General features: G+C 38.4%; 2 protein-coding genes and 1 long non-coding RNA gene across 3 annotated transcripts in view; all 3 read left to right on the forward strand.

Annotated features, from left to right (window-relative positions):
• Positions 1-8744: 8744 nt before the first annotated feature.
• Positions 8745-16038, forward strand: LOC139128593 (kin of IRRE-like protein 1). Its single transcript, XM_070694343.1, has 6 exons — positions 8745-8894; positions 12155-12484; positions 13012-13296; positions 14002-14277; positions 14595-14861; positions 16013-16038. Exons 1-6 carry the CDS (start codon positions 8822-8824, stop codon positions 16036-16038), a joined length of 1257 nt encoding a protein of 418 aa, XP_070550444.1. The 5' UTR covers positions 8745-8821.
• A 1066-nt stretch (positions 16039-17104) lies between these two features.
• LOC139128606 (uncharacterized) lies at positions 17105-19450 on the forward strand. Its single transcript, XR_011551351.1, has 3 exons — positions 17105-17207; positions 18700-18975; positions 19296-19450. It is a non-coding gene; the product is annotated as an uncharacterized lncRNA (long non-coding RNA).
• Positions 19451-20663: 1213 nt separating this feature from the next.
• The window catches only part of LOC139128594 (fibroblast growth factor receptor 2-like), a 6517-nt gene continuing 2790 nt past the window's right edge, over positions 20664-24390 (forward strand). Inside the window, exons 1-5 of the mRNA XM_070694344.1 lie at positions 20664-20799; positions 21094-21357; positions 22409-22708; positions 23154-23432; positions 23925-24088. Coding sequence (XP_070550445.1) covers positions 20664-20799; positions 21094-21357; positions 22409-22708; positions 23154-23432; positions 23925-24088 — 1143 coding nt within the window. The remainder of the gene's footprint in view (positions 20800-21093; positions 21358-22408; positions 22709-23153; positions 23433-23924; positions 24089-24390) is intronic.

The following is a 24390-nucleotide window of genomic DNA, read 5'->3' on the forward strand; positions in this document are numbered from 1 at the left end:
TTTTACTGAATGAAATGTCGGCTGTCATAGTTGTAACAAGGATTACCAACATACAAAGCTTAAGGTTCCAGGACAAGAAGACCTGTGGAAAGCAAAAAGGCATGTGAGCTTATTTAGATTCTGTTCCTTAGCGTCTCGATATGTCCGCAATACTGTCGATGAATTTTGAAATCGTAAAAGACAATTCAATCATTGAAAACCTATTATTCCTTCTAACTGTAAGTTCTGCTCTGTTTTACAGTTGCATCGACAATTTAGCGGAAAATGACCTTGATATACAAAAGCGCAATTTTCTAATGCTCGGACTTCATAAGACTGGCCCCGGGCGCCTGACTTTTCTCGTCAGCATTTACCGGCTGACGATCTACGCAACAGCCTACTACTACAACTTAGCGTTACGTCTGTGGAAGTTTCAGGTGCAGCCAACGAACAATGCTCTTGTAAATGGGTCGTCATCATGATAACATATATTGTACAGGAAAAGTAATGTAAACTGACTAATCTTAATCCCAAAGGGTAATTAATTAGCTGTTCTTACTGAATTTGCCATCTAACTGAAAATTGATATGGAGGTTGTTGGAGACCGAGGGCAGTCGTCCCTACGGTTGCCGGTGCAGTTGGAGTGGTCTAACCTTGTTCGGCAGCGAGGCGGTCAAGTGTAGGCGATGCCCCTTGAGTCCCTGATCTTGCACGAGTTACTGGACGAACGTACGGTGTTTTGCGTGGTGGTTCGTTTTCGAGGGGGCATTGTCGATGCTGTGGTCCGGTAGATACGTCAATGAATGGAGGCCTGAGTGGCAAAAGACGAGCGGCAGGGAGTGTTGTAATAGCTTGGCAGGCAGCCTGATGGCCTAGAATGAATAAACATGAAGCAAGGCTGAGGTCAAGTGCCGTGTGCAAGAAGATGGGTAGCTAGATAACGGGTGCTAAGATGTCTATGTCAGCAAGATGGGTAGTTAGATAGCCAGTACTAAGCTTTTCCATTATCAACTTGAAAAAGATAAGAAATTCAATGTTTTTCTTACTCCAAAATCTTCAAAACAAGGCCCTATAAGAGGTAGATCAGAATCAAATTGGAAAAAATTTGACAGCCCGAATATTTCTCCCCGAGACATGTTCTACCTTAAGGCGTGATCAACGTTGATCGGAAGGCAGAGTACGGTCATGGCGCCAAATAGACAGTAATACCATTTCTACAATTTGCATAACAAATATTCGCTGATAAACAGTAACTGCAAATTCACCTTTATGAAGATGTTAAACTGATCTGCAACATTGCAATTCTTACTTGATTGAAAGGCATGGGCGTATTGAAAGATACTAGTTACTAAAACAAACATCCTCATCGACTAAAATAGGTTGCACAGAGTTCACGCTTTGTTTGATTGCTTTATTGTATTTGTGATTAGATTGCAGAAGCAAAGGCTGAAAACATGAACACTTTTAGATGTTTGGTTCCCCTCTCTCTCTCTCTCTCTTCTCTCTCTCTCTCTCTCTTCTCTCTCTCTGTTTACCGATATAAAAATCTACTTAGGGACTGGTCAGTTTCTTCAGCCTGGGGGGGGGGCGGTGGATTCATGTGGGGGGGGGTCACCCTGTTTTTGACTTTGGTGATAGGGGGTCACCATGTTTTTGAAATGCCCAATAGGGGGGGTCAGTGTGTTTTTGAATTTTGACACAGGCTCATCATTGCCTAAAATGCTAGTGTCAGCCACAAATTTCATCATTCAGTTGCATTTTTCGGCGCGCCCTTCGGGCGCGTAACTTTAATAATGAGTCATATTTTTCAGCACGCCCAACTTTAAGATATCAAACATACATACATCAGAGATATCTGTATGTTCAATATGTTTAGCGTGCTCTTCAAGCTCATTACTTTTATATATCAGACATTTTTCAGCATGCCCTTCAGGTGCATGACTTTAATATACAAGGCATATATATCGGAGATATCAGGATGTTTCATATTTTTCGGCGCGCCCTTCGGGCGCCATACTTTAATATTTTAGAGATATCTTGATGTTTGCTAAGTGAAAGTGTACCATTATGAAATCTGCATTTCATATGAAAAGGATGACAAATTCCTGATACTTTTCTGTTCTCTCTATGAGAATTCAGTATGAGAAAGCAACATGCACAAATATTTCACAATATATATTTGATACAGTGACTTATTTTAGAAATAGAAAAATGACAAGATATCTTTCCTTCTCATTGATGCAATTATTTTCCTTTGTGTCACTGGTTTTCTGTAGGAAGATGCTTTTTTATGAACAAAATAACAGTTAAAAAAGGCAGTTTTTGTCATTATTACCTGTGCTTTTATGGTTTCAATGTTACAAGAAAAGGTCCTCTCAGACACTGTACACATTAGATTTGGCTAAAAAAGCTCTCTATGGCTCCTCAGGAGATTTAATTGGATGGTTGGCAAGTCTTAACACCCATAAAAGTTTTTGATTCACTGCTTTTTCCTTATATTAATGATTGACATCCATTTCTGTACAACAGTTCAGGACATCTGGTTAAACATAGAAAGTGTGAAATACATTCACAGCTCATTCAAAATACAGCTCATTCAAAATGTACTGTATTCAAACTTTAAGATTTACATTTTGAAATTCCTATCTTACAACTGACATGTCAACAATTTCATTAAAACATAGAATGACTATTTAAAATATAAATATATGTAAAATGTAAAATATAATATATATATACATATATATACATATATATACACACATAAAATATATATATATATATATATATATATATATTATATATATATATATATATATATATATATATATATTATATAATTTATGTCAACCTTTTGTTTTACCTATGTCGCGCGCCGGGGGGGGGGGTCACCCTGTTTTTCGGAATTTGGAATGGGGGGGTCAACCAGTTTTCGACGTTGGCAAAAAATAATCCACCCCCCACCCCCAGGCTGAAGAAACTGACCAGTCCCTTACCAAATTGCGCAAATGAAATTTGCTGCGCCTGTCGTCTGCTATCAAAACTATGATCTCACCACCGATGCGCCCTCTATGACATGATAGTAAAATACTTTCATTATAGGCAGTCATACGTAAACAAAGCGGTCCGTGCAAATAAATCATTTCGCCCACACGTTCTAAATTCGTACTCAAACGAGACCGTTTTACCAGTAAGCGTACTACACGTTAAAACATGTAACTAAACCTTTCGAATTACCTTTTACGATCCCTGGTAAGTGTTAATTGAAGTTCTAAGGCACCAAAATATTATCAAATAATGGTTTTGATTTTGATTGATTGATTCAGAGAGAGAGCGAGAGGGAGAGAGAGACAGAGACAGAGACAGAGACAGAGAGACATAGAGACAGAGAGAGAGACCAAACATTTAAACGGATTTATGTTTTCGGCATTTACTTCTGCAATCTAATCCAAAATACAATAAAGCAATAAAACAAAGCGTGAACTCTCTGCAACCTATTTTAGTCGATGAGGATGTTTGTTTTGGTAACTATATCTTTCAATACGCCCATGCCTTTCAATCAAGTAAGAATTGCAGAACAGTTTAACATCTTCATAAAGGTGACTTTGCAGTTACTGTTTATCAGCGAATACTTGTTATGCAAATTGTAGAAATAGTATTACTGTCTATTTGGCGCCATGACCGTACTCTGCCTTCCGATCACCGATTTTAATGCCTTAAGGTAGAACACGCCTTGGGGAAATATATTCGGACTGTCAAATTTTTCCTATTCTTTTCTAATCTACCTCTTGTAGGGCCTTGTTTTGAAGCTTTTGGAGTAAGAAAAACATTGACCTTCTTATCTTTTTCAAGTTGATAATGGAAAATGTTGTTTTTCTCCATAGAGTTAACACGGGCATTGCGGCCTTTTTTGAATTTCAGATATCAGTAATTTTGGATAATTTGTTTCTCTTTAACCACAATTTGCACTATGACCCCTGATTTTTACTTTTGGTTTTGAAAGAAAATGGTCGAATTGGTCCTTCAGGAAAGTTTGAGCAAAAGCTTAAGTCTTTCACTTTCTCGGTGCGTTTTACATTGACAATAAAAGCTCATCGACTGTTTTAAATTACTTAAAACGGCGTTGTTAGCACCAACAGTGGAATATTGATGAACTGTTTCAAAGACTTGTTAAAATCTGCAGAGTCTGTAAAAAGCAAAAGTCACCGAAGTCAGAAAGTTGTGTATACAATACGTTTCCTTTTTTGTAGGTCGCATACAAGTTTTGTTGATAATATTGTACCACAGTCCCTCTACATAAAAAGAACCGACTCGTTTGAACTTTTGGATAGAACACAAAACAGAGGTGCCGAAATACTTATCATGTTGATGATATCTAAAAAGATCGCTGCCGATTAATATGTCAACACTCAGGTAGACAAAACATGATACAGTTAATGCAGACGGACTGATCATTCTTTCTGTCAGACACACGTGGATAAACAGCGAGGGAAGCAATTACTACCACATTTGTGTCAAGCAGAAGTGTCTATCGATACTAGATTTTATTATGCCTTATGCAGGATTTTTTAAAAACATTTTTAATTAATACACCAAGCCATTGATACACATCATTCAAACTTTTCCCCAACCAGAAACTGGCCTGCTCGGGATTATAACACATGCACTAATACTACTGTTCTTGATGTTTATCTTCAAATGTAAGATCAGCCAAATATTTTGACAGTTTTTAGGAAGTGCGCGATTGTATAAAATGGTTGTTCTGAGCATTTGTAATTACCCCGACGTCTATGTACTGGTTAGACATCTTGTTGCCTATAGCAGTTCTAAACAGCAAAAAGCTGTCACATTACCAAAAAGTCACGTTTGAGACGCCATGTCGAGTTCCTTCTCGGTGGGTTCTAACATAGGGATGGATTTAGATCAGACGCTTCAAGACAGCAAAGGATATAGAAATTGTGTGACATACTGAACATTCATCTACCTAGAAACGTTGAATGTATTGTACAGTATAGCAGTCAAAAAATCCGAATTTTGGTCATTTCTTTTCACCATGATGTGACGCAACAAATGACTCAATCGCCACGCTAAATACCCGGATGTTCAGCGACGAGAATAGAGAGAAGCCGTTGGGGATGGGGGGGGGGTCTAGAACTGCAACAAATTGACATCAAATTGTTCAAGGTCAAACGGTTCAATTGTTCATAACAGTTCAATAAAGATAAAAATACAATCAAATTTGCAATACACGTGATTGGGGCGAAAAAGGGAACTTAATTCCATGGTGTCCTAAGAATCCACATAGTGGATCAATTGAGTAAAAACCTATGATGTCTCCTACATTATGGTCAAGGTCTGTGTCTAAATGGACTGTTGATACTAGAGGAAATGCTTCAGTGTCCGTTTGTGTTCTCTAAAAATTGTTCAACCTTTAACTAATTGTTAATTGTATGCATCGAATCCCTCTCTATAGAGAAAACAATTTTCAGGTTTTTCTGCTGCACCATAGGTATGATGCTGTGTGGACCTTTGTGTACATGTCCCGTTCACTATGTTACCCTGCACCACAATAGAGGGAAACACTGTGGACGAACACAAATCACAATACACAGATTTAGGTGGCTGCAAATTTTGCCAGGACCAAATATCACATGTACAATAAAAGAAGGGCCTCGGCTACTTCTTTTGCGTCTACACACATGCTATTCCGCTCTGCGTGGCATGGCTATAATACGGCTACGGCGTAGTCATAGCCGAGCACTCTTAAATCATACCGGCCGTAGGGCTAATAGCTGACCATCGCGCATGGGTTGATATCGTAACAGAAAATTACTTAAATAGTAACGTCCGTGACTTTATTTTTAGGTGACGCATACGTCAGGCCAAGGAGGTAAAAAGTTCTCGTCTACCTCATGCAATCTCCATGGTTAGTCATAGAGCCAGGAGCGGAGATAGATAGACCGACATGCTCTACGGCAAGCATTGTGGAATATCTTGGTCATTACATGCTCTCTGTGTCTCGAATGTCATTACAAACGGTTTTGCTAGGTCTGCATAGTTTTCCCTGTTTGATGAACGTTAGTGTTGTAATTGTAGGGAAATTAGTCTAACCAACAAATTTGTCTTGCTTTATTCGGAATCGCAACTGTCTTACAAAGAGCATGGAGCTAGCTCCGTGTAAAGAGTAATCTGAATTGGCTGCCCACATATGGGAGTTGTCAACCTGATGTAATAACCATTCCCCAGATTTCCAATCGATAAAGTGTGTGCATAAACGAGAAAAGTAAACTCATGATTTTAATAGACGTGGTGGGTATGGTCGATTTGGCCCAAATAGGCCATATCAACCATGTCTAAATCTGTGTGGAGAAAAGCTGGCATAATACAATATTGGCTTTAATGTCATGATTAAGAATAACAGTATAAAAACTGTACAGAAAGGTAAATATCTCGTCACTTAGCCTGTTGTATGCGTGCACTGTGCAGTAAGCTAGGACAAATAAACTCTATCCTAAATAAGTTCGGTCTCTACAATCAACTCAATAAGTAATTTTGCACTTCCGTTGTGTGTTCTATCCAAACTCTCAAATGGGTCGGTTCTTGTTATCTATAATTTAATCTACAAAACGTGCGTGAGACGTACAAAAAAATAAACGTTTACACAACTGTCAACCTTTGCTGACTGTTTCGAGAGCAGCTTTTACTCCTTTTTGAGTTACCATTTGCATGATAAAGTCACGAAAATAGCAATTTCTATCGTCTGCTTCCCCTGTGTGTCGATTTGTTGGAAATAACCGAGTGTCACCTAGCCACGCCCGGGGTATCTCATCGGCTTTCTAAACAACGACCAGTGTTGAGAACTAAACGAAAGATACGCCTTATAAAAGTGTAGTACTTTCTAGAATTAGAATGGCGCAGAAACTCGACGATAGCCAGATATTGAAATGATACACAATGTTTTGTACTCTTGCCGTGCCTACATGGCAACCAATTGTATATCATGGTAAAAACAGATTGAACATGTGGGATATTCAGAAAGCACTGATTATTTATTTAGAGGTTATAAACGGCAAGCGAGGGTATTTGGTTGCGGATATAAGACCTCTGGGGTGAAAATTAGCATATTTGGCGGGAAATAATCACCGAGCGAAGCCAAGCGTTTATAACCTCATTATAATATGCTAAAGTTAAAAACAAGTGGACAATGTCGTTATTTAGGGCCGAAGTTGGAACGAGAGTTCAGGAGCGCCCAGCCTCATACAAACTCTAAAATAGAACGTTTCAGAACACGCGCGCGTGCACAGTTGAATTCATAAAATACGGTTACGCAACGCATCGATATCGCGATTAGATATCGAACTTGAAGAATTTTACTTCAAAAAAGCTCAAAAAACTTTTAAAAATTATGTTGTTGTTACATAGCCTCCGCTGCTTACAGAAACTCTTCATTTGTTGGTTCGTCAAGCTGCACTAGACTAAAATTTAACAATCAAAATCAATCTGAAGCCATAGACTTGTTCGACATTATGGCGCGTTGAGCTCTCAAGTTGGCGTTCGAAATTTGCGCGAGCTCAAAAATGTTACGCGGCGCGCAGGTCTTCTTGTTGAGAATATAAACCCTGGCTCCAGCCAATCAGATTGCCGGATTCCAGCCACAGTATATTATAATTCCTATTGCAGCTAAATCTCCCTTATAAGGGCACACGGTCCGTGTAGCCGACGCTGCTTACAGAAACTCTTCATTTGTTGGTTCGTCAAGCTGCACTAGACTAAAATTTAACAATCAGAATCAATCTGAAGCCATAGACTTGTTCAGCATTATGGCGCGTTGAGCTCTCAAGTTGGCGTTCGAAATTTGCGCGAGCTCAAAAATGTTACGCGGCGCGCAGGTCTTCTTGTTGAGAATATAAACCCTGGCTCCAGCCATTCAGATTGCCGGATTCCAGCCAAGTATATTATAATTCCTATTGCAGCTAAATCTCCTTATAAGGGCACACAGTCCGTGTAGCCGACAATGAAATACTAATGTTGTGCGTAGTGTAAAAGTTTAAGGTGTCCTCGACTAACTTTCAGCAGGTTGCTCACTTTCTACTATTTTTATAGTATTTCATACAAAGGCACAGACCTATTCTACCTGCAACTGAAAACTGATAGTCATTTTGTAGCCCATTCTTTACTATTTTTCATTTGAGTATTTGATAGCTGGCATCACAAAGTTCGTGTCAGCTACATAGACGATCTGCATTTTGATAATGCATCGCAATTTCGCTAGGTTAATGTCGTGGGGAAATAGCGATGTATAAGGCACGCCCGCATAGGTTAATAAATTGGCAAAGTAAATGTGACTTCAAAGGCCAATAGTCTGGCGGTTTACTCGTAATCACGCAGACAGACAAACACAAAGGCGTGAATAATTTATTTGCGAATTTGTGTACAAAATGACATTTGTATTAGGGTTATTGATCAGCATTTGTATTTGAAAATTTATATGGAACATTTCCGTTTGATTATATTTTGTTATGCCCATAGGATAGATGATGGATGAAACTGAACATCAGTGCATAAGAAGTGTTATGACTGTGTTTACGAACCGTAAATGCAGAACTTGTGCGTTTATTTTTAATCCTTGTTCTCAATTACCAGGTCAGTGTAAATGTACAGGATGACGCAAGGGTAAATACCGGTGACAGTATTTTTCCTAAGTTTCATGCTAAAACTGTAGCTGACCAGTAAATCACAAAAAATACTGTGTGGTTGGAATTCGTGCAAGTGACACAACAATTCCATTGAAACCGCTCTAAAAGAGGCATCGATTGAGCGAATACGTTATCTTGAAGTAGAGATGCATGCCACTGGATCGCTGTCTTCTATTTTCTGTTTACTGTGCTGGCATCTGCTTGTATACACAGAATTCGGTAAGTACACTATCTAACAACCATAGCCTTAGAGTTAAGTGAGCGACATATTTTACCAGGCTACTGTCTAATAATTCTGCCGACATGAAACAAGACAAGTTTTCACACTATTTACAATGAGCAACTTACAGTGAGAATCCCATGCAGAGAGCAAAGCCGTGTTTACGATAGTGCATTCATTGCGTCAAATATTTTATTGCTTATTTCGACTAGATTTCGCAAAGCAGATTATATGAATGTTTCAACTAAATCTAAGTAAGCACGCTCAACCACATAATATTTCCAATCTTCCTTGAGAAACAGCAATATATTTTTTTTATTCTGTCCTCTCTGGTATCATGAGACAAATGTATGATATATTTATAATGTAGGTTATAGAATTTTGATTTTTCACGATTTAAAACTCTGTATGCTACAAATATACACGATGATGGAAAGTGGCAGCAGGCAAGTAGACGCTTTGACCACGTATTAAGTCGACTATTAGAAAAAACCATTTTCAAAAGAAAGAAACAAACTGACGATTTCAAAAAAAAAGAAACTAATTGATAAAAGATATGCTAAGAGTTGCAGATGGTACAGATGTCATTTGAGCAATAAAATTTACGGTCGATTGTTTAAACATTAATACAATCTAAAAGTTATAAACGCTATTTAAGTTGTGATTGTTCCTTTATTGGTCCTATTAGACAATAAATCTTTAACTGGATTTTACCAGCCGGTAGAACAAGCACGATCTGATTACTATAAGTGGAAGATGACGTTATTCCACTTAATCTCTTTCACGGTGTACTTCTTTGTACGCGCTGCAAATGTTGCAATTCTGCACATTGTTCAAAGTTTACCTGGCGAGTTTGACGTCACGACAGTGCCATTTTATTTCGACACAGAAGCGAAAGAGCGGTCGGCAATTGTACCAAATAACACCCTTTGAGGTAGCAAGGGCCTCGAAAGTGAAATATTTAAACTTTTGCTCACAATTTTCTAAAGGAATCTTTAAACCATTCTCTTCCAAATTCAAAAATAAAAATCATAGGTCACTGTGTAGGTTCTAGAGACACGAATTACCCAAAGTTTACCGATCTTGGAAATTTCAAATTGCTGCCACCCCTGTGTTTAACTCTATGGAGAATATTGAAATTTTTGATTTTCAAAATCTAAGACCGTGAAAAGATTTCTTATACAAAGAGCTTTATAATGAATCCAAACAAGTGGTAGATCAGAAAAAATTGTGAAAGAATCGGCCTTTTTGAGGCTTGTCGCAAATGTTTCTCTAAACATTAGCGATATTTTCAAAGCTACAGAAGAGCGTCACCTAGCTTTCCATAAATCACGTGTCTCGGGAAGTAGACTATCGGAATCAGACTCTGCCGTAAATTGTTCGGGTCATTAGGCGCTATAAGTGTGTATTTTCTCTTCGGGCGACTTGCTAGGGTAAATCTTCGCATACATGAATGGAAGCATCATTATCCTAACAGTCTGTGAAGTTATATCGACAATACAAAATTACGTGAGTAGAATCCTATGAACTGTTTCATTGGCATTCGATAGCAAAGAGCACGATCATGGCGCAAAAGCTTATACTGGTACTCTGTATATCAGCCGCTCATACTCTACCAAGATAGGTAAAACCCATACTATATTAGATCAGCCCTCAACTAAGATACTCATACATGATTTCATTACTCTGATCTCGCTTGAATTACTGCAATAGTTTACTATTCGGTCTCCCTATATTTAAATACGCATACTGCAAACACTTCAAAATTCGACAGGTCTTTTTATCAAGAACAAGAAAAGTAATGACACAACTCGCATTCTTTTTTACCTCCGTTGGCTCCCGTTTAACAACGCATCCAATTTAAAATTCTCTGTATTACTTTCAAAGTTCTCTGTAGTCATGTACCATCTTATATTGTGAACTCTTGATTGGACGTTGCACCAGTCACACCTTAAGTTCACACTCTAATGGGGAAGTTAACTTACATCAACCCTTGGTCGCACAGCTTGCTACAGAGATAGAGTGTTTTCAACATATGCGCCTTCTTTGTGAAATTCTCTACTGTCACACCTTGGTGCTCTTCAGTCATTTGATAATTTTAAAGTAGGGTTAAAAAATTACCTTTTTTAGTCATTTTACACATGGGATTTACATCTTGATCTATTTTTAACCATTTCCTGATTTTATGAGTTGTGACTTTTATTATTTTTCTTATATATTGCTTTTATTTTTCACTTTTTTAACTAAAGCGTATTGGGGCATGCAGACTTAATCCTGCAATAACAATCATCTGGTTGATCCTAACACTGATCTCCGGTGATTACCCTCTTATTATGCGATTTGATTATACTTGTCATATTCCTCATACAGCCGTAACCCACTTTGTGTTTCGATTGAAAAGAAGAAAACACAATTAAAGTTAGTTACAGCTGTATGAAGAATATGGCAAGTATAATCAAATCGCATAATTAGAGGCCGTCATCGCTGGAGACCAAAGTAAAATGGATTAGCCGATTACAGTTCCCGAAACAAGGCTAAATGGCCCTTGAAGGCACGCTAATCACATGCGTTCTCAAGGCAAAGGTATCAACGGTAGTCAGCAAGAAAGACTACATCGAACTCACTGATAACAACTTCAAGACTCGCTTCGATAATTACATGCAATCGTTCTGTAATATATAACAACAAAAACAGGAACAGCAAGCAGCTGTCAAAGTTTATTTGGTCTTTACATGACAAGGCCAAGGTCTTTGACATCTTGTGGTCAATTATTTACCAAGCGTGAAGTTATTCTAACGTCAGAAAGTGATGTAATCTTTGTATATCAGAAAAGTTACACATTACCTATGCTGACAAATCTACGCTGTTAAGCAAACATTCTGAGTTGGTTTCAAAATGTCGCAACCAAAACAAATATTATTTATCACATTTTAACACCACCTACAAATAGAATGCTATGCCAAAACATATAAATTTGAGCTTAGTGTTAAAAATCTTTTCAATTATTTGTGTTACTGTTTATACGCTCTGTTTTGGGTATATACACACACACACACACACACACACACACACACACACACACACACACACACACACACACACACACCACACACATATATATATATATATATATATATATACATATATATATATATATATATATATATATATATATATATATATATATATATATATATATATATATATATATATATATATATATATATATATATATATATATATATATATGTTTATTTAGATGTACAGGCAGTAAGTTTGGAAGAGACCCCTATTGATACAGTCACAGTGGTTGGCAGGGACGCACAGCTGAATTGCAGTTTCCGAAATCTTGGAAGCGAGACGCCAACATGGAAAATTGAAGAAAATACTCGCCCTGTTAAAGTAACGAGCAACTTCACTATACTTCGGCCGGGATACAGCTTGATTGGCGAAGCATCGATTGGAGGATATCAAGAATATCATTTGCTCATGATGAACGTACCTTTAGATTTTGGTGGCACTTACACGTGCACTTTGCTCGGCCCGCCTGGTCTTCAGCACAGCGCAGACGCAGAGCTTAAAGTACTCGGTTTGTAACATACCAATAATATTTATTCAATCAGCTACTGACGACTAATTGGTAGACGGTGAAAAGGACAAAAATCACATTAGGCAGCTTTAGGAAATGTCAATATATTATCCGATACATCTTTATTTTTGGCGGAAGCTTTTTACGTCATGAAATCCAGGTTGAATGGGCCTTTGGGACAGAAATATGGATTCTGTATTTGTTAGAATTCATTGTTTAATAATCTACCTCTTTAGGAGGTGAGCTTGAACAAAAGTGTGTCTTTCGTACTTAAAGCACATACTGCGTTAACAAAAAGAGAAAAGTCATCATGAATATGAACATCCTCTTTTGTCACTGAATTTGTAAGTAATGAATAGAATATCATTAAGTTGTCTGCATTTTGTATTCTATACAAAAACAGTGTTTTGAGTCTCTGGGTTTGCTTGTCTTTTCTTGCTATTATTTTTATATCTTTTCTTCATATTTTGTGTCTTCCCTTTGTAAATATGCTCTAAGCGTATATGGCTATATTTCTTTAATTACAGAAAATGGACCCATTTGTGGGATCAATCCAGGTCCTGCAGTGGTATCAGATGAAAACGAGTCGGTATTTAGCTGCCATATCAATGGTGACCTACTGGGTGACCTAGTTTGGTTTAAGAACGGAAAAGAAATCTTGCGTGGCAATAGTTCCTCACTGGAATATTCAACGACACTTCAAAAAGGCGACAATGGTGCGGTGTATAACTGCCAGTACGAAAACCGAGATATTCCGTCAGACCTTTGGCCCCAGCTGACATGCGTAGACGACATAATCGTTGACGTGCAGTGTAAGTATAATTTATGGTACTAAGTATATCAAGAGTTCCGGTTTTAATAGGTGCTTATTGTCGCAGACGATGGTGTACGTTTTAGATTGCAATCCTTACATATTTTCTTACCATGGTGACTACATATTAGTGACAATTAGTGACATGAGTTAAGAATGATTCAGACTGGTTGTCGATAATTTTCTTTGGCCAAGCAGTTGGGGCTGCGATGTGTTCGCTCGAATCCGATCGAAAAATATACTGAATTTAATCTTTTAACGAGCCTTCGAGTTCTAAAGTTGATTCTTTCTATGCTTTTCACTGTACATATTCATGATATAATGATAGAGGGCAACATTCCTCTGGTAAACTTTCTGCAATATGTCAATACCTGAGTATAGAGCCTACAAAAGGTGTTACTGAAAGTGGGATAAATTCCTCAATGAAAAATTAAAAATATGCTACTAAAACTCATGTACGATGCTTTCTAGATGGATGTGGGTGGGGTTGGGTGGGGTTGGGTGGGACACTAGACATTCAGATGCGCAAAATTTCGGCTGAAGCCTCACACTGTTCGAAATTAATTTATTGGAATGAACACAGTCACGGTATATAGCAGGAGAAACCACTATAATTATGGACTTTCAAATTATCTTTTCTTGTCTGTTGTACACTTATGTATTTCTTCACTATATCATCACCTCCTTTACTTTTTGATATTGACAGACCCAGCGACAGTTGCTGTGACAAACAAGACGATCGGACCAGTATTGGAAGGCGACAAGGTGTTTGCCCTCTGTCAAATTACAGAGGATGGTAATCCTGAAGTTTTGCATGATTTTTACTGGTTAGGACCAGATGGACGGAGGGCAAACGATGGGTTATTGCTGATCGACAATGCCACCAGACGAGACAATGGGACGTACATTTGTGTGGCTGAAAATAAGTATTATGATAACAGTACCGGACGAGGGAATGTGTCATATGACGTTATCGTTCACTGTAAGTAAAAAAAAAACCGACAGGAACATTCGTTGTCGTTGAAAATGCAGACAAAAACCCACAAAGAGAAGAAAAGAGCAGATAAAATGAGAGAGACAGAGTAATAGAGAAACAGATGTAGAGACTAAGACAGACAGAGACAGACAGAGACAGATGAAGGATTATTCTAAGGCAATAAAATATGTTGAAGCGATGGTAAAGGATGCAATATATATACATAAGTTTCTTCCTTTAAATAAAGGGAAGAAAATTTGAAATTCATGAAACTATGTTTTAGGAACAAACAATAACAACAAACCAATGATGAAACATTTCAGATGTACCGTTGGTACGAATAGAAGACAGTAGCTATGGTAAAGTGATAGAGGGCGATGTTTACCTCGCAAGTTGCATTGTTGATGCTAATCCTGAAGCTGATATTGTTTGGTCCGATCCCTATGATGACATCGTCAACAATAGCCAAACACTGGTCATTACAAACTCAGCGATATCAGACGCCGGAACGTATACGTGTCACGCCAATAATACATATTTTAACGGACAAATTGGGTATGGCAATTCGTCAATTTTTGTGGTTGTTCAATGTAAGTACCACGGCGTTTGTGCTCTGTGTGATTATATTAAGTGCTTCCTTTGCGAAATATTCAACACTGTCATATACATGCTTTCAAACTTGAATATACCAACGCTTGCTGAAACGCATATTTGAGTCGACAAAAGTTGAAGTAGTCGGACATTCCGTATCATGCTCATCGTCCGCTCGCACGGCTCGTTAGCCAGACAGGAGTCTTCCACTAACCACGTCGTGCGGGATACCCCCAGTATATTGCGTTAAGGGAGTTGGATGGAATTCGAAAATCAGGCGGACCAATCAGAGCACGCGTTACACTCAAAGATAAAACCACGCCCACTTTCCAAACGCCGACCACCGTAAACTTACACTGTGTTTGAAGCATGTTTGTGCACAGCCTTTCTCTCCATTTACTTCATGGTTTACTAGACTTGGTTAAAGTGCGTGAATTGTGAACGTGTGAGTTGGGTGAACGCTTGGTATGCAATGATTTGTGTTCTGTTTTCATGTGAAATGTGTGAGTAGCAGTATATGAACGCGGTGAGTGGGGTGAACGCGATACAGAGGAGTTTTACCCCGCACAAACTAACTCACTGCTATAGCTGCACCACAGACTAAATAAAAACGCGTTCGATCGCTACCAAATTTTACACGAGAAACTTTTACAAATCATTTTATTTTTTGAAAATTTGCCAACTTGAACCAAGTGTCTGGTTTACCTTCGTCCTGTGACACCCTAATGGCTCAAACGGAGATAGGAGTGGGAAGGCAATCTCGCCCGAGTTACAGGATTTGATTGTCATGCATGGAAATCTTACTGCGTGGTGGGGATAAAGTTACTGGCGATTTTCTCGTCATTCAGAGAGGTGGCGAAAAGTTCCGTTTCAGCGATCGTGGGTTCCGAAATTTATGTCAACGCTTTGTATCGTGTGAAGCGTTAGATATCTCTCAAAGAAAACAAAACGACGAATTTGGCGATAGTGCAGAAGATGTCACAACCAGTGCCGTCGACAAGCCGATGGTCAGTTGGGGAATAGACTTCGAAAATACTGACGCTTGTAGTCTATGAAAAATTCGCCGATGAGAATATTGCTTACTGTGATGAATATGTGATTTGTTTTTTCTGAACAACACCCAAACAAAATCCGGTTCTTTGATTACCAGTTCTTGCACATTTCACAAAGTCCTAGTCCATGTTTTCGAGCCATGCTTCCAGTTGTTTCTCCCGCGGCGTGTCGATGTTCTGTTCGGTTATTAAATCCTGATCATCGTCTCACAATTTTACAATTTTCCAAAGATGAACGACAGAATGGCCGCCGGCCGCGCCAGTCGACAGGAATACAATGTCTGAACAACGTCTGAGAAATGGGTTGATCTTGAAATCTTGAGGTCAAAATTGGAGGCGTGTTTTAACAGATTTGCTTCGGCGGGTAGAACTTTTCTATTTCGCGCCACGATCTTTTGAGTTTGGCGGGTTGATGTTTTCACCTGACAAGTTGAGCGACAGTTGGGAATATCTTGCGGTAAGACGTGCTGGCGGCTGGGCCTTTGTTTTGACGTTTTGAACACATCAGTGATTTCAGCAGTAGATTTCGGCAGCATGAAATGTAAACAGCGACCACGAATACTTGTAAATGTAACACCAAGAAAAAAGTGGGAAAAGACCTATACTACATTCGTAGTAACCGATTATCTGATTGGCTATTTACTGGTCACATACAGTCATGTGGTGGCGCTTTAAAAAACACAATCTAGGGGGTCTATCAGCCAAGGTCTGATTTCGGTAAGCATCCAGCTGCCCGGAGCGGAGACCTTGGCAAGCGAAGATGTATCATGTTTGGCAACAGTTCCGATTTAACTGCGAAAAATCATCTCCGTTTCTTATATGGTTCTCGGGTCTCGTGTCTCTCCATGTTTGCATCACTGTTATATGCTGACTGTTAGGTGTTGTCGATTGTTGTGAAGTTTTGAACCAAAGCATCGAACGACGTTTTGACGAATTCGGGTGACTTTAGCCAAATTCTATATTTTTTTTGTCATCCAAAATCTGAAACCTGAAAAGAATTGCAGCCATAATTATGTTATCTCTTTACAATAGATTCACCAGAAATTGACCATTTCAATGAAACAATAGTCGTGATTGAAGACAGGAACTTTACTGTAATCTGCTCGGCCGATGCCAATCCGTTACCAAACGTTACATGGAAGAATGACACAGACTGCTTATCAAATGGTGAAATGTTGACGTGTGTACAAGTTCAGCGACAACAAAGCGGTGTTTATATTTGTGAAGCTTCCAACAGATTTTGGAATGGTGTCACGGCAGCAAGCTCAAAGTCATTTCAGCTAATCGTGCAATGTAAGTTCCAAATGTATTTGACATTTTTAATGACGTAAGTGTGTAATATTACTTATTAGAAAGAGGAACTTACAGCAGCATGTCTGCTATAAATGCATACACATTAGTATAAAAGCTGAAGTTAAATTCTTTTTTTCTGAATACTTTTAATAACTTTGTTTTATTACATTTAAGGGGGCGCTACACCGTACGCAGCGTATTTTGTTCAAAAATAACTGTTTCGCAAATATTCATTCAATTTTAATTAAGTTGTTAACTAAAGATTAAAATATTAATTGGATTCACGTTTTAGCTTGTTAGGCAGCTGTAAGTTGCCTGATACAGAAGTGTTAATTTATGCAGATTTATGTAAATCACCCCGATTGCCTGGCTTCACTTTCCTCAAAATTTCAAATTTTAAAATTTTCAAAGAAGTTTAATTCACTCTTGCTGGGTCAAATTGTCTGAAATTTTGAAATTATGTTCTTTAAATGCTACATATTAAAATGACTCTATTGTTTGGCAATAAAGTTCTTACATTTTGAATAAGAGGCATTTTAATTTTGCTAATCATGATTTTTACCACTTTTTTGAGTGTTAGTCTTTGAATCCTTGCCATTTTAGAATGAGGATAGATAATGCAAATTAAAAAAGTATTTTTTTCTTCATATACTTTCCTTTGAAGTGAAATATTACATTTCAGAAAATAAAGTCAAATTTTTTACTTAAATTAATTTTTATCATTAATACACCTACTTCATCCTTCGAGTAAACTACTCCTACCATACTAAACTTTACAGTCTCTGCTTTTTGAAAATATATAGTATTAGGGGGTTTCCTTATCATCTTTTCAACCACTAACGATTAAGGTATTCCGATTATGATCAGAAAGCTAAAAGTAAAAAATTGTGTGTGCCAAGCAACGATCCACACCAAACTTTCAACTGTGTTCCTGCCCTCCTATCACTTAATCTCTCTGCAGTTTTGTCCAGGACTGCTATTTGTCACTGTGTGTCCCTGTTTACGTTTCTCTGACGCTCTAAAATAACTCTCCCGTGCTCTCTGACCGTGCGTTTGTTTGTCTCTCTTCCCTCTCCCTCATTCTCTGACCCCCTGTTTGCTGGTGCATGTGCTCGGTCTATAGAGTTAGAGGGCAACATTCCTCTGGTAAATTTTTTGCAATATGTCAATACCTGAGTAAAGGGCCTACAAAACGTGTTACTGAAAGTGGGATAAATTCCTCAATGAAAAATAAAAAAAATATTCTACTGAAACTCATGTACGATGCTTTCTAGATGGATGTGGGTGGGATTGGGTGGGGCACTAGACATTCAGATGCTCAAAATTTCGGCTGAAGCCGCACACTTCGAAATTAATTTATTGGAATGAACACAGTCACGGTATATAGCAGGAGAAACCACTATAATTATGGACTTTCAAATTATCCTTTCTTTTCTGTTGTACACCTATGTGTTTCTTCTCATCACCGCCTTTACTTTTTTGATATTGACAGACCCAGCGACAGTAGCTGTGACAAACAAGACGATCAGACCAGTATTGGAAGGCGACAAGGTGTTTGCCCTCTGTCTAATTACAGAGTATGGTAATCCTGAAGTTTTGCAAGATTTTTACTGGTTAGGACCTGATGGACGGAGGGCAAGCGATGGATTATTGCTGATTGACAATGTCACCAGACAAGACAATGGGACGTACATTTGTGTGGCTGAAAATAAGTATTATGATAACAGTACCGGACGAGGGAATGTGTCATATGACGTTATCGTTAACTGTAAGTAAAAAAAAAACACGACAGAAACATTCTTTGTCGTTGAAAATGCAGACCAAAACCCACAAAGAGAAGAAAAGAGCAGATAAAATGAGAGAGAGACAGAGTAACAGAGAACAGATGTAGAGACAGAGACCTACATAGACAGACAGAGATAGATGAAGGATTATTCCAAGGCAATAAAATACGTTGAAGCGATGGTAAAGGATGCAATATATATACATAAGTTTCTTCCTTTAAATAAAGGGAAGACAATTTGAAATTCATGAAAACTACGTTTTAGGAACAAACAATAACAACAAACCAATGATGAAACATTTCAGATGTACCGTTGGTACGAATAGAAGACAGTAGCTATGGTAAAGTGATAGAGGGCGATGTTTACCTCGCAAGTTGCATTGTTGATGCTAATCCTGAAGCTGATATTGTTTGGTCCGATCCCTATAATGACATCGTCAACAATAGCCAAACACTGGTCATTACAAACTCAGCGATATCAGACGCCGGAACGTATACGTGTCACGCCAATAATACATATTTTAACGGACAAATTGGGTATGGCAATTCGTCAATTTTTGTGGATGTTCAATGTAAGTACCACGGCGTTCGTGCTCTGTGTGATTATGTAAAGTGCTTCCTTTGCGAAATATTCAACACTGTCATATACATGCTTTCAAACTTGAATATACCAACGCTTGCTGAAACTCATATTTGAGTCGACAAAAGTTGAAGTAGTCGGACATTCCGTATCATGCTTGGCAACAGTTCCGATTTAACGGTGAAAAATCATCTCCGTTTCTTACAAGGTTCTCGGGTCTCGTGTCTCCCATGTTTGCATCACTGTTATATGCTGACTGTTAGGTGTTGTCGATGGTTGTGAAGTTTTGAACCAAAGCATCGAACGACGTTTTGATGAATTCGGGTGACTTGAGCCAAATTTCATTTTATTATTATTATTATTTTTATTTTTTTATTTTTTTCGAGGGGGTGGGGTGGCCATCTACAATGTGAAACCTGTAACGAATTGCAGCCATTATTATTTTATCTCTTTACGATAGATTCACCAGAATTTGACCATTTCAATGAAACAATAGTCGTGATCGAGGACAGGAACTTTACTATAGTCTGTTCTGCCGATGCCAATCCGTTACCAAACGTTACGTGGAAGAATAACACAGGCTGCTTATCAAACGGTGAAAAGTTGACGTGTGTACAAGTTCAGCGACAACAAAGCGGTGTTTTTATTTGTGATGCTTTCAACAGATTTTGGAATGGTGTCACAGCAGCAAGCTCAAAGTCATTTCAGCTAATCGTGCAATGTAAGTTCCAAAGGTATTTGACATTTTTAGTGGCGTAAGTGTGTAATATTAGAAAGAGGAACTTACAGCAGCATGTCTGCTATAAATGCATACACATTAGTATGAAAGCTGAAGTTAAATGGGGTTTTTTTCTCAATAGTTTTAATAACTTTGTTTTATTACATTTAAGTGGGCGCTGCACCGTACACATTTTACTCAAAAATCACTGTTTCGCAAATATTAAATGTTATTGTTCCCTCACCAGACCCACCTACACTTTACGTGCCGGCAGAACATGTCTGTAAGGAAGAAGACAATGTATCTGTGTCATGCAACGTCAGACATGCAAACCCATCAGACGTGGATATGTGGTGGCTCTTAAAAGACGGGAAAATGGTACCCGGTGCCCATCTCTTTCTAGACCGAGTAAGTCGCCTCGACTCGGGGAATTACGCATGCATCGGGGCCAACACATTCTATGATGGCGATCGAGGCAATGGAAAGAACACAACAATCCTCGATGTACAATGTAAGTTCGATCGTTTAAGTCACTTTACTAATAGTGAAACGGGAACGAAACGACTTAAGTGGCATAAAATGCTCACCTAGACATCGAAGTATTCAACCTTCGAAATTTAGCAGAGGCAAAGATCTCATAAGATGGGGTCAAGACAAACGTAATTGTGTATTCGGTTACACGTCTGTTACCCGTAATTGAACTTAATTGATCTTATATAAAAATATTGCGAAATATTAAAAGGTGTTTCCCATAAAACTATAAAATGAGGGTTCAAGTCTCACTACTTTCATTGATGTATTACAGACAAACCTGAAATACATTTACAACAATCGGAAATACGAGTCAAGGAGCAAGCCTCTGTTACGCTAGCGTGTACTATCGATTCGAATCCTATCTCGGAGGACCACAACTGGGCTTTCAATGGACACGTGATATCGTCTGAATTAATTCACACAATTGACTGGGCTAATCGTAGTGATGCTGGTGTGTACAATTGCACGGCAGTTAACACATTCTATGATGGTGAGCAGGGGACTGGATTCAACATAACAGAATTGATTGTAGAGTGTGAGTATGGGAGTTAATTTCGTAGCTGTGATTTCTTTTTTAACACTTCGTTGAGAATCAAATAAAGAGAATGAAGCAAGGAAGTCTCCGTAGCTTTTTACACCACACATTATCACATTTATGTCGTTAAGTGTTCATTAGCATGATATTGTGAAGACACACTGGCACCTGATATGCATATACTCCAACAGGAATTGTGATGTTAATTTCTGTTTCAGCCAGCATATAGTGACCCAAGTCTATTGCAAATGTTTATCAAGACATAGTAAATTTTGGACGTATACATTTGCAACCACTAACGATTAACGATTAAGGTATTCCGATAATGATCAGAAAGCAAAAGGTAAAAAAATGTGTGCCGAGCAACGATCCACACCAAAGTTTCAACAGTGTCTCTGTTCTGCTATCACTCTATCTCTCTGCACTAACGATTAACGATTAAGGTATTCCGATAATGATCAGAAAGCAAAAGGTAAAAAAATGTGTGCCGAGCAACGATCCACACCAAAGTTTCAACAGTGTCTCTGTTCTGCTATCACTCTATCTCTCTGCAGTCTTGTCAAGGACTGCTGTTTGTCACTGTGTGTCCCTCTTTTTTATGTTTCTCTGACGCTCTAAAGATAACTCTCCCTACTCTCTGATTGTGCGTCTCTCTCTCTCTCTCTCTCTCTCTCTCTCTCTCTCTCTCTCTCTCTCTCTCTCTCTCTCTCTCTCTCTCTCCTGGTAAATGTGTCTTTCTCTGTCTATTTTCTCCCCCTGACTCTGCCTGCCAGTGAGTGTCTGTCTGTCTGCCTGTCTGTGTCTGTCTGTCTGTCTGTCTGTCTGTCTCTTCCATAATCTCTCGACTCATTCACAGCCCTTCGATGGGTACAGCCTATGGCGAGTGGTGTTTTGCTCAACGAGCTGCCACTCGCCCTCACTGGTTACTCCAGATCATGCTTTGCAAGATTACATCAGCCATCGTGCGTAGCAAGCAATGGGCTGTAAGAGAGTCTACTATTAATTCATATCGTTTTCAACATCCACCCATGTGTATTTCATTCAACTATAGACATTCCAGTCGTCAACGTCCAGGGCCCGGAAAGTGCTGTTGTGGAAGGCGCCCAAAGTAGCATTGCTTGTACAGTGATTGACGGAGTACCTGATCCGTATTCGATCACATTGTATCACATCAATGAAACTGTCAATGAGGTTCAAACAATTGAAAATCGATTGGTCAAAAATCACACCTTTGACCTCGGGGTCGTACAACGCTGGAACCATGGTAGTTACTATTGTGTAGCCAACACGAGTTTTGCAGATGGAACAATCGAATCAGCAAGAAGTAAAAACACTGAACTCCATGTACATTGTAAGTAAGATAGCGACTGAAATTTATCCTTATTATCCCTGAGTCGTTGTATATGCAATAAATAACAGATATGCTTCTCAGACTGTACATGCCTCTTCTGAAAAAATATATCTCCTGTAATAAATAGTCATGCAGGTCTTATTTTTTTTACACGTTTTTTTCTTTGTCTGTGTGCTTCGTATATTTAATGCGTTTAATTTAATATTTTCTTGTTATATGCCTTTCTGTTTAGTACTTATAAAAATACATGTTAATCTCTCTCTCGACCTTTAGGAAAAGAGGTGTGATGTGAAAAAAAAACATAGAGTTATTGAGAGTTAAACGTAGATAAAGATTTGTAATAATAATTGGCAATTGTTATACCATGGTTATACTATATGGTTTCGACAAGCAATCGTGGAAAACATGTAAAGACGCCAATTTTTTCCTCGATCAATATCTGCAGATAGACCAGATATAACAAACCCGGAAAATGAGGAGGTTACAGTCGCCTCAGGGTCACCTGTGAGTCTTCACTGCAGCGCGGACGCCTACCCAAGTGCTGACATCACGTGGACGAAGAATGGTGAAGAACTTGAGCCAGGGGCTGATGACACTATATTGCACATCTCCGCAGTTAATGACAGTGATGAAGGGTTGTATGTGTGCACGGCTGAGAATTATGTCGGAGTTGATGAACATGAAATCCAACTTAACGTAAATGACTCAGAGCATGCAACGCAAGGTAAGTGAATAGTCTTTGCCTAATTTTGTGCCATGTACTATTTATTATATTTTATTTTCATTGTAGAATTACTGTAAATATAAGAATAAAAATTAAGGTATTATTTTTTTTATTTTTATCATATTATTGATGTCAAAGTGCAAGCTCAATTCGTCACGGCAACTTCTCACTAGTCAGGGAAAACATTCTTACGGTATTTATATAAATGATGCATAGTCAATTTAGTAAATATACACATTTCAATCTTTCAACATATGAGGAAAAATGTTTTCTGGTGGCAGAAAATGTAAAATTGCTTTAATCTTACTGTACGATCAAAATAATTGTATTTCATCATAGATTGTAACCGTTTTCAAGCAATTTCAGTTCCCTGCACTCTGTATTCTTTAGCTTCTTCTAATATACTGTTTGTTAGGGTGAAATTGCGAACGGATCATCTTCTCATGGATATTTTCCAAAAGTAATGGTTGCACCATTTATGATTTTTCCTAGGCACACCATCTTCAAATTCATCTGGTGGATCACCTGTAGCTATAGCTTTACCATGTGGCATTGTTTTTGTGGTTGTTTCTGTTGTTGCCCTTGGCATTGTCATCAGAAGGAGAAGAAGAAGAACAAAAACTGTGGAGAGAGAGAAACCTGACTGTGGAAATAAGGTAAGTTCTATTTTTTAAGCTATAGCCTCTTCCCCTTGAAATTTAATCTGCACAATCTGATTATTTTATATATGTAATGAAAGCTACAATTTTGTCGCACAGTTTATACACTGCAAGCGATTGTAAATCGTACGGCCTTAACCGTGACCTAACTTTTCGCTGAGTGAAAATACTCCAACCGATATGGCGTCGAGTATGAAACAGCAGCCCCCTCACCCCCACCCCTTAAAATCACAAAACTTTATTCTTTATTCCAATAGTGTGGATAATTCGTGTTCTCAACTTTAGAGAAGGTTGAATTG

This window comes from Ptychodera flava, unplaced genomic scaffold (assembly GCF_041260155.1).
Source record: "Ptychodera flava strain L36383 unplaced genomic scaffold, AS_Pfla_20210202 Scaffold_60__1_contigs__length_796720_pilon, whole genome shotgun sequence".
NCBI lineage: Eukaryota > Metazoa > Hemichordata > Enteropneusta > Ptychoderidae > Ptychodera > Ptychodera flava.